Below are 12,921 nucleotides of genomic sequence, written 5' to 3' on the forward strand. Positions count from 1 at the left end.
TAAAGGGGAGCACACACGCAGGCTGTGTTATTCCCTCTTAATGGACAAACATTTGCACTGAGTGCAAGCCGGACCGCAAAGGCCTTTAATAGCTTTTGATCAAGGATACTGTGCAGCTCGGCCTGTGTCCCTTTTCTCTGTGTCCCCTATTACATCACCGCCAAACACAGACGCACACGCGCACACACAAAACACACACAAACACACAAAACACAGCGAAATTCATGGCACTACTGCCCAGTGCTGCCCGCGTCGATTACAGGAGAAAGGTTTGTTGGCCTCTCCCTCTCCCAGTCTGGAAAAGTCCAAAACCGTCTGTGTTGTCGCGAACACGGTGGCGGTGGAATGATCTGTGTTTATCCCTCTCAGACCCCGCGCAGAAATAGAACCGGTGTTCCACCGAAACGCCTTTCGTTTCTGAAAATAGTCCGGCGGCGCTGGTTGTTGCCTGGATTGAGCCACACAGAGGGTGACCCAGCAGCCTGGACAACAGCCTTCACGCAGGCAGAGGCGCATATGCCCGCAGGCCGGGCCAGCCAGATTAAAATGAGCACCCCAGAGCTGAATTGTTCCCTTTTTTCCCCACACACCTGGGCAATCCTTCTCTGGGACGTTTGTCCATGCCTGGATCAGCACAGGGCTGGTCCAGTACCACTCTTGGAGGTTTTTTTAGTCTCTTGAATTCCCAAAACAAGCAGAGCTAATAAAGGGGGGGATTAAATAATTAATTTAAGATGATAATAATAATAATAATAATAATGCTGTGCCCAAATGGAGTCCACCCCTCTCTTGACAATTCCCAGTGATGACCAAATCCGCAAAGCTTCCCCCTATGTGTTTGTATAGCGCCTTTCATCCCAAAGGGCTTTACATATAGAAGGGGGACCCCCATCACTCACCTCCCAGAGCAGCTGCCCCCCAGGAGAGCAGACCAGATGGTAAAAGCAAGACAGAGGAAAATGTCGGCTGTGCTTTTGATTGAGGGCGGCGCCGGGGCGCAGCGGTCGGCTCTGCTGCCTGACGTCCTGTGTTCGATTCCTGGGGTGCTGTCTGTGTGGAGTTTGCATGTTCTCCCCGTGTTGGCATGGGTTTCCTCCTACAGTCCAAAGACACGCCGGTGGGTTAACTGGCTTATTGGTCAGTTCTGCTCTGTGTGAGTATGTGCGTCAGATACCCTTGTGATGGACAGGTGTCCTGCCCATGGTGTAGCCTGCCTTGCGCCCGTTGCTTGCTGGGAAAGGCTCCGGCTCCCCTGTGACCCTGAATTGGATGGTTAGAAAATGGATGGCAGGATTAGATTGAGCATATACCCAAGGTGACTATAAGAAAATCTACCCCGGTCCATTTAGAATCAGAATCAACTTTATTTGCCCAGTACATTCCATGTACAAGAAATGTATTCTGGTGTGCTTGGTGCTGCAAAGACATTCGACACATTCCATACACACTCAAGACAACAGACATCATTAAGACAGGGAGCATTTCACTGGGAATGCTGGACACGCACAAAGACAGCCCTGGGAAAGAAGCTGATCAGATACGAGGTGGTCCTGGGTTCGACAGACTGGTACTGTCTTCCTGACGGAGGTTTTTTGAGACAGGTGGTCACCTGGGTGGGGAGGGGTCATCAGCAGTCTTGCCTGCCGGCGTCTCTGCTCTGGAATTGTACCCGTCATCCCGTACAGGCGGAGACGGGCAGGCCACAGGCAGGGACCCCCCTCCTCTGCGCAGTTTGCCTCACCTCGCCAATCAGTCACAGAGGCCAGGCAGAAGTCCCTCAGTAATGGCTCTGTGAAACTGTATCAGAAATAGTGGAGAGACAACACAGTTTTTCAGCTGAAGCAAGGAAAAAGAACATGCTCTGCTGTGCTTTCTTCGTGATATCGGTGATATTCATTTCCCACTTAAGGGAATTAGAGATCACAACGGGCTCCTTCACACTCACCGCCTCGTCATAGACTAACAGGGAGAGAGGGTCCGGGAAGTGCTTCCGGAAATCAACCACCACTTACATGGTACTTTGTTGATTTCCTGTGCTTCAGGGCACTTTTATGAGGGCGATTTGTTCGTATCCTAATTTACCACAATCCTCTACCGTGTTTTTACGCTACAGTGTTGTGCTTAGTGACCACAGTGTCACAGTGACGTCTTCAAAGTTTAAAGAGGTTTATTAGGAACCATAGTGCACAGAGTAAGAGAGTTTGCGTGAGGTGGAGGGGCGACATTTGAGTGCCAGCTCAGGCATGCCAGGGCATGTATTTCAGCACTTCAACGCGCCCAGTTCAGTTTAACAAACAGGATAGAGGCTTGTACAGTACACCGCAACCACAAACCCTCTCTTCCAGCTCAGCTCGACCGCGATTGTCGCTGTTCGGATATGTGTGTGCACAAAGATAGCGGGATAAAAATAAAACGAAACTTTACGCAATTTCTGAGACGTCTTCGTCCAACACACACACACACTCTCTCCCCCCTGCTCCGTCCTCAGCCGTGTGTGACCACACACGCGTTTCCTCAGCTCCTGCGCCTCCGGAGCGCTCTGCCTTGCCGGTGACATCACGCGTTGACGTCGCCGAGCTATAGATGGAGCTGTGGAGCGCGGCAGCGGGAGACCCCGGCAGCGAGCGGCTTGTTGATATTCCCGATGACCTGCCTGCGCTTCCCAGAGAAGAGGGCAAAGCCGGGGAGCGTGGTGATGATCCGGCCTCCGCCAGCGTAACCGGAGACCCCCGGGGCGAGACTCGGAGAGCGCGGCGGCGCGGCGGCGGCGAGAAGAGAGAGGCGGAGGACTGGGGAGGCAACCGGAGGCTGTAGCTCCAGGCGAGGGGGAGAGCGACGAGCGAGGTCGGGGAGGAGTAGTGGTGGTGCGGGGGGAGAACCCCCATAACACAGTTTCTGCTCCTGTGAGAGAACAGCCCCCTGCCCCTTCTCTCTCCATCAGAGGAATCGCCGCTTACACATAACACCCCGAGACCGTTGGGTGGAAACTCCGGAGGCGCCGCGGCCAGGGACGCACAGACCTCCAGAAATGAAGAAGAGCGCTTCGGCGAAGCGGGTGAGCTTCTCCTCCACACTGCGAGAGCGCCGTGCCCCCCGTTTCTCTTTCATCCCCATCCCCTCCGACGCTGTGACTCCCGTTTTCCGAGTGTGTGTGTGTGTGTGAGGTGGTGTTGGGGGACAAATCCTGCAAAATGTGCGTGTGTGTGTGTGTTTGGGGGGGGACGGACGAAATGGTGATGTCAGCGAATTTTGTGGACGCGGCGAGGAAGGATCCTGGAGGAGTCCGACCGTGTGCTACTTGATACGGGCTATTATCGTGACACATTGTCTGTGTCTGAACTGATCTGCGTGTCGGCGGACATCTGACTGGAGATGCCGCCTTGGGTTTCAGCTTGCGGAGACGTGCCCAGTGTGCCCCGGCATTTCGCGTTTATTAAACCGACTTGGTCGCGGCGCTGAAGTGATGTTCCGCTGCCTGTAGTTTCCGAGCGGGATAGGCTGGGACAGGGGGGGGGCTCCTCTCGCTGTGCGCTGAGGGGAGACACTGGGGGGGGGGGGGAGAGGGGGTGTGGACGCGTTAATGGGGGGGGGGTTGCTGTGTCTGAGAGCCCCGGAAACACCGTAGCCCCTTTTCCCGTGGGTCTAATCCCGCACTCGTGAGAAGTGCGAGTGGCATCCCCCGCTCCAGGTCACGGGCACGGTTTTAACCAGAGGCGGCGAGGTGCCGGAGCCAGGAATCTCGCATCGTCTGCATGACAAAAGAACTGAGATGCCCGTGTCAAGTCTGCCTTTTTGTCTTCGTCATGCGGGCTCCTTTGAATCTTAATGAGGGGCTCGGGTCTATTTCCGCGTCCGTCTGTCTGTCCGTCACTCAGGCGGTGGGCTGGCCAGCGAGTCGGCTAGTTCTCTCCGGGTGTCTCGGCGCAGTCCGGCCGCCCGTGGCTTCGCCTGCCAGCTGATTGTGCTTTGCGATGCAGGGGCCTCCGGACGCCAACCAGCCGCCCTCGCAGCCGGAGAAAATCGGCTGGATCCGCAAGTTCTGCGGCCGGGGGATCTTCCGGGAGATCTGGAGGAACCGTTACGTGGTGCTGAAAGGCGACCAGCTCTACATCTCCGAGAAAGAGGTAAAAAGAGTCTGTTTTACCTGTCATGACCTGTTTCGACCTGTCCAAGAGGCAATTAAAAAAAACAACAACCACACGTTTTGTAAACTGTTGTTGACCCGCGTGTTCGGAGACAGTCGGCTCTTTTCATATTACAGTCATCACGCTGTTTATGATTTTGTCCGCAGCAATACGGTTTTAAATGACTCCTTCAGATGTAGATGCCTTGCTACTTTACAATGAGTTTCAGTGACTCAGAGGTCAGGCTGTGAAGAACTATCATGCGTTTTCTCTGAGTGAACCAGGGAGATGGTGGTTTGCGTTGAGTCTAACTGTTGTATAATTCTGGAAAGCCCTGCGTGGCAAACTCGAGCAAAAGGGCATTGCAGCGCATACAGGACGGATTAGAAATGAGTGCAGTGCGTTTGGACGCCGTCTCTGTCGTAGAACCTATGTCCGAAATGGTAAAAGCTGCTGTAGTTAAATTGCAATTTCCTGCTCTTCCTGCGCCTTTACTACAGAAGACGTCTGGGAAAAAAACTGTGATGTTCAGAGCTCGTTCCTGGTGGGATTTTCACCCCTAATCGGACGTTTAAGACCAAGAAGTCCCAAGTTTTCTAACTTTATGAGCTGCGTCCTTGTCATTGCACTTCTGCAGGTGCTAACCAGCCCCTGTGTTAGAGTCTACAGACAGTCGCAACAGCTCGGCTGTGATTCTAGCTAGCAGCTGGCAGCCTGGCACCCTGGCAGTCCCCGTTCTGACCCGTCCCTGACCCAGCGCTTGGCACAACACCATCTGCCCGTGCCCCGGGCGAGAACGGACACTTCGTCAGTTTGGGGGCCCTGTGGGGTTCAGGAAAGATGGGTGCAGACTGAGCCCGAGAACAGGGAGTTATTGATCCGTGTTACGTGTGGGAGGCCCGTGTGACAGCGGTGACGGTTTAGTGATTCCAAAGCAGAATGGGCACCCGGATGATTTTGGAGCTTTTTGGGCTTTTGGAGAATTGCACCTTGCAGACTCAGCTCTGGGAGTGCCAGCAGTTATTTTTATTTTCAGCTGTGCTGGCGATCAGAGCTCGAGTCAGTAAATTGTCAGCAATACTGAGGGCATATGATGTCCATCAGCCAAACCCCAGTGTGCCCCCACTCGCCCAGTACGGGCCAACCATGCGCTAACCCTGGGTTGGTTTTCATGTTCCCCTGTGTGCCGGAGCTGCAGGAGGAGAAAGCTTGGGCATGAGGAGAGGGCTGGGCGTTCTCTCCGTAGCTAGCCCAGGATCCCTCTGGGGGAAACGGACTTGGCTGCCCCCCCCCAAGATAACTCCAGCCTGCCTGTGCAAAGAGCCAGCTCCTCGTTTCTTGAATTCGTTGAATTTTAATTGCTGTAACTGCTCATCAGCACTGTCAGCAGGCCAGCCAAGGCTCGCGATTAGGGCTGGCGCGGAGTTCATGTGTCAGGCCACTCTGCCCTTCAGTTTCAATGAACACCGTTGCTCAGTTTAGCACCACAGTCTTTCAAGGGGTGCATTTTGGCTTCCTTTTGTAGGCATGAGTCATGCTCACAAGCAATAGGATGGTCTTTTTGCAGTGCTGCCCTGCTTGTCTGTTGCCCTTTCTTTCGCGTTATGTGTCCTTTTGGGCAAAACATCAGACATCCATCCATTTTCTAACATCCATCCATTTTCTAAACACTTTATCCGATTTGGGGTCGCAGGGTAGTTAGAGCCTATCCCAGCATGCCGTGGGCGGAAGGCAGGCTACACCCCGGACGGGACGCCAGTCCATCTCGGGGCAGACACAGACACAAACACACGAGGGCCAATTCTCCCCGAAGCCGATTAATCTACCAGTATGTTTTAGGACTGTAGATGAAAACCGCGGCACCTGGAGAACATGCAAACTCCACACAGACAGCACTCCAGGAATTGGGCCCAGGGCCAGCAATGCTAACCACTGCGCCACTGTGCCACTCAGCAAAACCATCAAACAAGAATTAAGCGGGCCCCCTGAACTAAAGAGGCCCTGCCACAGGTGAAGGCACTTGATTTGATTCTGAGGAGTTCCTGGCCTCTTCAGTGTCTGGGGCCGCAGTGAGAGAACAGGACGCACTGCTGAGGCTGTTCGTCTGAGGCCTGTGTCTCCTGACGGTGTGTCGGCCACGCTGCGGCAGTTCCACGGCTCGAGGAAGTCAAGTTCGCGATTTAGTGGTCAGGAAATGGCTCTGTAGAGGCTAGCTCTAAATACCCCCCTTTCAGACCGCTACCAGACGCAGCTGCTTTTTTGGGGGGGGGTCTATGCCTCAGCGAGGTCGAGCTCTTCAGAGCCGAACCCGGGCTTTCTTCCTGTCTCTCCGTCGTGTTTTTGAGCTGATAAAGCCTGTCGCTCAAGAGGGGCTCGTGTGGAGCCTGTCCAGACTGAACAATTGAAACGGGCTCAATGACCTGATATTCCACCTTTCCTTCAAGTGTTCACTGCCTGTGGTTTTTATTAAACCCCGATTAATACAAATGAGCTGCTTTTTTGGGAGAAATCGGAGTGAATGTGAACCTGCACACTTTTCGTATTGTGGTAGATCTGCTGGATGCCTGAGAATTGCAGGCCAGTGTGACTTCCTGGTAATTAGTTTTCCATTACTGATTTATTTTTATAATGATCTTGGAGTCATGTTAATTAGTCTGGAAGCAAATATGCAGTATGAGTGGGGATAAGAAAGCTCTGTTGCAGTGGAAATGGCTCTGTTCCCACCAACATGTTACTTGTGCTCCTGTTTGCACATTTTCTAGGTTGGCTTGCGCGTACAGGCTACAGAACCAGGTTTGAAACTTCTGTCTGAAACAAGCCCATCTGCTACTTCAGGCATAATAAATGGCGTCTGATCTAGGTCCATTCATTTCTTATTCTGCTTTCGGTGGGGTAGGAAAGATATTCCAGCAAATGAGCTTGTGTCTCTTATGGTGCAGAAAGGTCAGAGAACATGGCAGGAGACAAAGACCTGCAAACACTGTGAGGCCTCTGGGTCACTCCTGTGTCTTAGTTGGCTCTAGCACTTCAGTATTATGGTTGCATTGATGAGGCTTCCTCACAGCTCTAGTGTCATCCTGGTTTGTCTGGGATTCAGGCGTCTGTCTGTGGGGTGTCTGCATGTTCTCCTCGCCTTGTATGTGGCCTTATTCTTCTGGGGGCTCTGGTTTCTTAGAGACATGCTGGGCCAGAGTGGTTATCCTGAACCGCCTGGTAGCACCGCTGCCTCACAGCTCCAGAGACCTGACTTTGGTTTGGCCCCAGACATCTGTCCGTGCGGAGTCTGCATGTTCTCACGTGGTGTGTATCGGCTTCTCCTGTGGGCCCTGCTTTCCTTCCACTTCCCAAACGCATCCTGGTCGGGACCGAGTGGTTATTGTGAAAAGTAACGTGCAGCAGAAAACAGCAGGTCAGCTTGGAGCTTCCTGAGGCTCGCTGCTGTCCTTCAGGAGAGTGTGGCGGAGAAGCACACAGGACAAAACCCCATTTCTTTTATTATTTAAAGTGCTTCCAAGATGGATTGACTCTGGCGACAGTCTGCGCTGTCTGACTTTGCTTGCTGGGAAATAATTTGGCGCCGAGAGCTAATTGGCGTGCCATCTGTATGCGGCCCATTCGAGTCACAGGGATCGAACTCAGCAGAATATTGAGTTTGTCATTATTTTACGTGCCAAGCCCAAGGACAAGAGAGGATGGTTTGTCTGTTTGTGTGGTTTACTGAAAATACAGCACGGCACAGGAAAAACTCTCCTGTTACTCTGTTGTAAGACATTATGGAAAGGACAAGGGATTTTATATTCTATCGCCTGGGGGGTCTCTGGAGCAGACTGCCATACTGATGAGCAGCAGAGCATTGTGCGACACCGATGTCCTTCCCCAGTGCACTTCCTCTCAGCCGGCTTTAGATGGTGTGTCCAGAAAGTCTCTGGAAGGTACATAACCAGTGGGGAGGATAAAATATTTACTGTCGAGGTCTAAAAACCAGTCCATTTTTGGAGGGCAGTGGCATATCTGTGTATTTACGGATATATCCCTTAGCGCCTGTTGGCGGTTAGGGATTAAAGTTCTCTACAACAGAAAAATGTTACTTCTTCATAGGAGCACATAGGTGAGGTTACAAGGGTACTGGTAAATGAGGAAGAAGAACGCGGGTGAGCTGCTCTTCCCAGATTTCAATTCAATTCAATTCAATTCAATTCAACTTTATTGTCATTAAACTTACACAGGTGCATAGTATAATGAAAGGTGTTTCTCATTAGTCACTCAGGTGCAGTATATAAATAGGACAGAAGATGAGACAATAGACAGTTACACAAAAGCAATAATAGGAACAACATGTAATAACATAACATAAATAACATGTAATCGAAAACTGTGCAAAATTCCGCAAACAGAGAAAATTTAACAGGACAAAAACAGTGCAAGGTAATTCTTGGAACAGTGCAAAAAAAACCCCACAAATTTAAACCACATTCCAGAGAAGACGGCTCTCGGCTGCTGGGGAAAAGCGCAGAAAAGCCGGTGATCCTTGAGTGTCTTTCGTTTCTGCCAGCCGAGCCTTCAGAAACCCACCGAGAAGGTCTGACGCAGTGCCCTGACTCTCTCAGACACACGGAGGGCGTGTAGCAGGGCCTCACGTCAGAGAATGTCAGGTTGTCTCCTGTGCGCTCAGACGCATGATAGGGGACAATCCAGGCTTAACCTGGGGCCTTGTGATTAGCCTGCGCTTACCTCGCGGTGCTGAGCTCCAAGGTGTCCTCGGCGCGAGATTTACTGGTGGCGGCGGCCTGTCCGAGTTCTTAGCCGAGATGTTTCCTGAAACGTTGTAACTCTTCCGGGCCCCTCTGTGAGGCTCTTTCAAAGTAAAACTAGGAGACCATGGTCTTAAACTCGAGGCGGCATCCCCATAATCGTTTTTGCCAGAAATCCCCAACCTGTTTGTAAAAAACACCATCCAGAGGGCAGGAAAGTCAGAGGCAAGACTGTGGCTCTTCAGTCATCATAAACACACTCCTAAGAGGAGGCACAGCTGTTTGAGAGAGTTTAGAGATGGTATATATTTGTAGAAATAAGATATTGGAGAACATGATGATTGTCGTCCCGTGCTGGGGTCTTGGGTTCAATTCCAGACCCGGGGCACTGTCTGTGTGGAGTTTGCATGTTCTCACTGTGCTTGTGTGAGTTTTCTCCAGGTGCTCCCATTTCCTCCCACTGTCCTGGTTGGTTAATTGGCTTCTGGAAAAATTGTCCTTGGTGTGAGTGTGTGTGTGTCTGTGTCCGTTTGCGTGGACTGGTGTCCTGTCCGGATTGTACCCTGCCTTGCGCCCGTTGCTTGCTGGGATAGGCTCCAGCTCCCCGGCAACCCTGAACTGAAAGAAGCAGTTCAAAAATGAATGAATGATGGTTTTCTTTTTGCATTATGATAAACAAATATAACCTTAGACCTGGAAAGAGGAGACACTTCTTTGCATAAAGAATCAGGTGTCAGAGGCTAAACTGCCCAGCAGTGTCAGTGTTGCTCTGGAAGGACGGGCAACAGGTTGAATTCCTGGCCTTAATGGTGACCTGTAGCACAGACAGGTTATAGGAATTAAGTGATGCAGGTATTAAAAACCCGTGCTGTTGACCCTCAGCCCAGAGGATCAGAAAAATGTGGACCATCAGGACATTGTTGTAAGAGGGAGTGCGATTACGTCTGGGAGTGGGGTGCATGTCTTTACACAGAGAGTGGCAGGGGTGTGAATCAAGTTGGCTTTGACGTTGTTTGACGCAGGTCCTTCAGGTACTGGCTAGAAACGACTAGCCAACAAAATGAGTAAGACGGTACAAGGAAGTCCACCTGCCTTTTATGGGAAAGACGATCTGGTCTGATCGGGTTTGAACCATGTGGTTTTGCTGGGACCAGTGGTTAGGAAATATCTGGGGGAGTAGGGACAGTTCCCTATTTTGTTTATCTTTTTGCTTTGCTTTTTGCCAAATAAGGACGGGCTCGCACTGCATGCAGTGATATTAAAAGAATCTTTGCCTCTGTTCCTCTTTCAGCGCATGAGCGCTTTTATGGCATCGGAAATAACAGTGTGGTTGAGAGAAATTGTCAGGCCAGTCATTTTTTTGCATGACTTATTTCCTTTGTTCAACAAGCTTTAACCATAAAAAGGCAGAAGCCCTGTTTTTTTAAGTATCAAAACAATGTTTTAAAAGACTAGAGGCTCTTGATCAGTGTTTGTAACTTCTGCAGGTTTTGCAAGTATTGTTCAGTTTGGTTTGAGACTGATTTAAGACCTACAGTATAAACACACCTGATCTGACTTCTTGTCGGACTAATTAACTCAAGTATTGAGATCAGATGTGCATTGAAAACCAAAGTATCCTGCTGCCCTCGAGGGCTTGACTTTTTCATCTCTGATCTAACACATCGCAAGCACGTCTCACCTGTTGAATATGTATGTTGTCATGTTGTAATACCAGGACTCAACACCCCACGCAAATTGTGTGCTTGCAGGTCTTCGGTGCAGAGCTTTGCAGAGCGTCTCAGTCATACGTGAATATGGCACAGCAGAGCTACCAAGTGGCTCTTGTCTGTGCTTGTCTCTGTGTCCAGTCAGAGACGTTTTGGCACAGTCCCTCTATGTCAGCTATGGGTTTGGACCTGGTCAGTCCACTGCTACTGATCTCTGCTCTTCCTTCTTGTGCTGGAGTGGTTTTTGGGTGATGCCTGCGTCCATTAGCGTTTACAAAGCGCGTGCCTGTTACTGGAGAGCACAGCAAATTCAGAGGTCTGGGTGTGCATCTGATCAGACTGCTTCTGCTGCACTGCTTCAGGTAACCCAACTACACAGCACAGACAAGCCATTTTTTAATTGGTTCAGTTCAGGGTCGCAGAGCACATCTCGACACACAAAGGGCACACGGCGGGGTACACCCTGGACAGGACGCCAGTCCATCGCAGGGCAGACAGACAGAGACTCACACACTTACACCAGGGCCAATTTTCCCAGAAGCCAATGACTTACCAGCGTGCCTTTGGACTGTGGGAGCAAACCGGAGCACCTGGAGGAAACCTATGGGAACATGGGGAGAACATGCAAACTCCACCCAGACAGCACCTCCACCCAGGCAGCGATGCTGATCACTGCACCGCGGTGCCACCCACAACAGACAAGCTCATGTAAAAATATACCAGCGCAGTCAAGGGGCCCTTTCCTGTCATCAGCCTACGTCTAGCGCTGAAAAACCTAACCCCATTATAAGCTCGTTTGCAAAGGGAGATGATGAGAGGCCGCACGCGTGAGTGCAGGTTAAAAAAAGCCAGGTGACTCATCTCCATCAGAAGCTCAGCTGATGAGTGTCGTATTAATTGCCTCAGAGCGCGGGGCTTTTATGTTCATAGCGCAAAACTGCTCTTGTTGGTGTTGGGAGCTCCACGTGAGCAGAGCTGTAGCGCCTGGACTCCTGTTGTAGTTGGTAACCATTTTTTTACCCTGAATCAGTCTGTGACTGCACGCCATCTTTACCTCTGTGCTGCACCTGAGATTGAGCAGCAGTGCAAATACCCTCAGTGGGGTGGATATGGTTTAGGCCAGTCAAGTATTTAAACAGTCTTCTTCTTTACCGGAGGGCTGGGATAGTCACCCGATCTGTTCCCTCACTAAACCCTCACAGGTGAGGCCAGTTCTCTAATAACCTCATGCGCGTTTGTCTTGTTAATGCATTTCTCAGCCTATCAGGAGTGTCCCTATAGTGCCTACTGTGTTTTGACCCCATATCTGACTCTCCACATCCAGCTGCCCTGTTGCACCAGGATAATTCATATTAATAACTCTACAGTGCTGCGGCGTTATTAATAATTGGATCCTGATTTACCCGTTTGATTAGGACCAGTGATTCCCAACCCTGGTGCTGAAGGAAATGGTTTCTGCTGGGTTTCATTTCAGCTGAGCTCTACATCTCCAGTGCTGATTAATGACTTCACCGATCTGCTTGCTTGTCGAGACTTTTAACTCAGAATTTCCCTACTTCAAGAGTACTGTTTCTGCCAACTTCGGCACACAGACCTTTACACAGGCTGTGCTCAGCTTGCTTCCTGTTGTTTCCGACTCAACAGCCCTTACTAGCTGATCAGCTGATGATGACCGGAGAGGGGGGAGTGGCCCTGTAAAAGACACGCCCCCAGTGGGAGGGACCCAGTATCAGAGGTCCAATAGGTGACATTTCAGGCAGCACACCTGAAAAGAAGGCAGCTCTGAAACTTGGAAATGGGTACAGGTTTGTTACGCATTACAAATGCCATTTGACCTTTGAAGAGCTGAAAACAAATGTACAAACCTGCCCCAATTTTAGAAGTGAAATCAGTCAACCTGTTAACAAGAACTTGACTGGGATGAAAACCAGCAGACACAGTGCTTTTACAGGACTAGGACCAGAACCACTGATCTAGAACTCAACTAACTAACTGGGATGAGCACTAGTGTGCTGTTCCTCCAAGAACTACTTGATACTGTGCTTTAATTTCAAATCTCTTGACCTGTGGGAGGTCCCATATGAGCATAACGAAGCATGTGACCAGGATTCAAATTAAATTAGGCAGGGAATAGTCTAATTAGTCTGAAGAAAAACCAGCTCCAAGTAGATTCAGGTTTAGGAGAAGCTATTCTTTCGTGCGTGATGATTCCCTTTTCAAAACCTAGCAACTTGTGAGATTTCTGACGAAAAAACAGCTATAATTTAGTTTCAAATTAAAAACAAAACATGTTCCAGTTGAGCATCACCTTCCTCTATGGAGTCCCAGAGTTCTTAG

The 12,921-nt window shown here is 50.5% G+C and overlaps 1 protein-coding gene and 1 long non-coding RNA gene across 2 annotated transcripts in view; one reads left to right on the forward strand and one right to left on the reverse strand.

Annotated features, from left to right (window-relative positions):
• Positions 1-1,344: 1,344 nt before the first annotated feature.
• On the reverse strand, positions 1,345-3,140 carry LOC148815324 (uncharacterized). Its single transcript, XR_016086083.1, has 2 exons — positions 2,425-3,140; positions 1,345-1,797 (listed from the first exon to the last, which is right to left on the reverse strand). It is a non-coding gene; the product is annotated as an uncharacterized LOC148815324 (long non-coding RNA).
• The window catches only part of LOC148815325 (pleckstrin homology domain-containing family O member 1-like), a 33,355-nt gene continuing 23,367 nt past the window's right edge, over positions 2,934-12,921 (forward strand). Inside the window, exons 1-2 of the mRNA XM_088905854.1 lie at positions 2,934-3,055; positions 3,978-4,124. Coding sequence (XP_088761980.1) covers positions 3,029-3,055; positions 3,978-4,124 — 174 coding nt within the window. The 5' untranslated portion in view covers positions 2,934-3,028. The remainder of the gene's footprint in view (positions 3,056-3,977; positions 4,125-12,921) is intronic.

This window comes from Atractosteus spatula, chromosome 25 (genome assembly GCF_055471065.1).
Source record: "Atractosteus spatula isolate fAtrSpa1 chromosome 25, fAtrSpa1.hap1, whole genome shotgun sequence".
Taxonomy (NCBI): Eukaryota; Metazoa; Chordata; class Actinopteri; order Semionotiformes; family Lepisosteidae; genus Atractosteus; species Atractosteus spatula.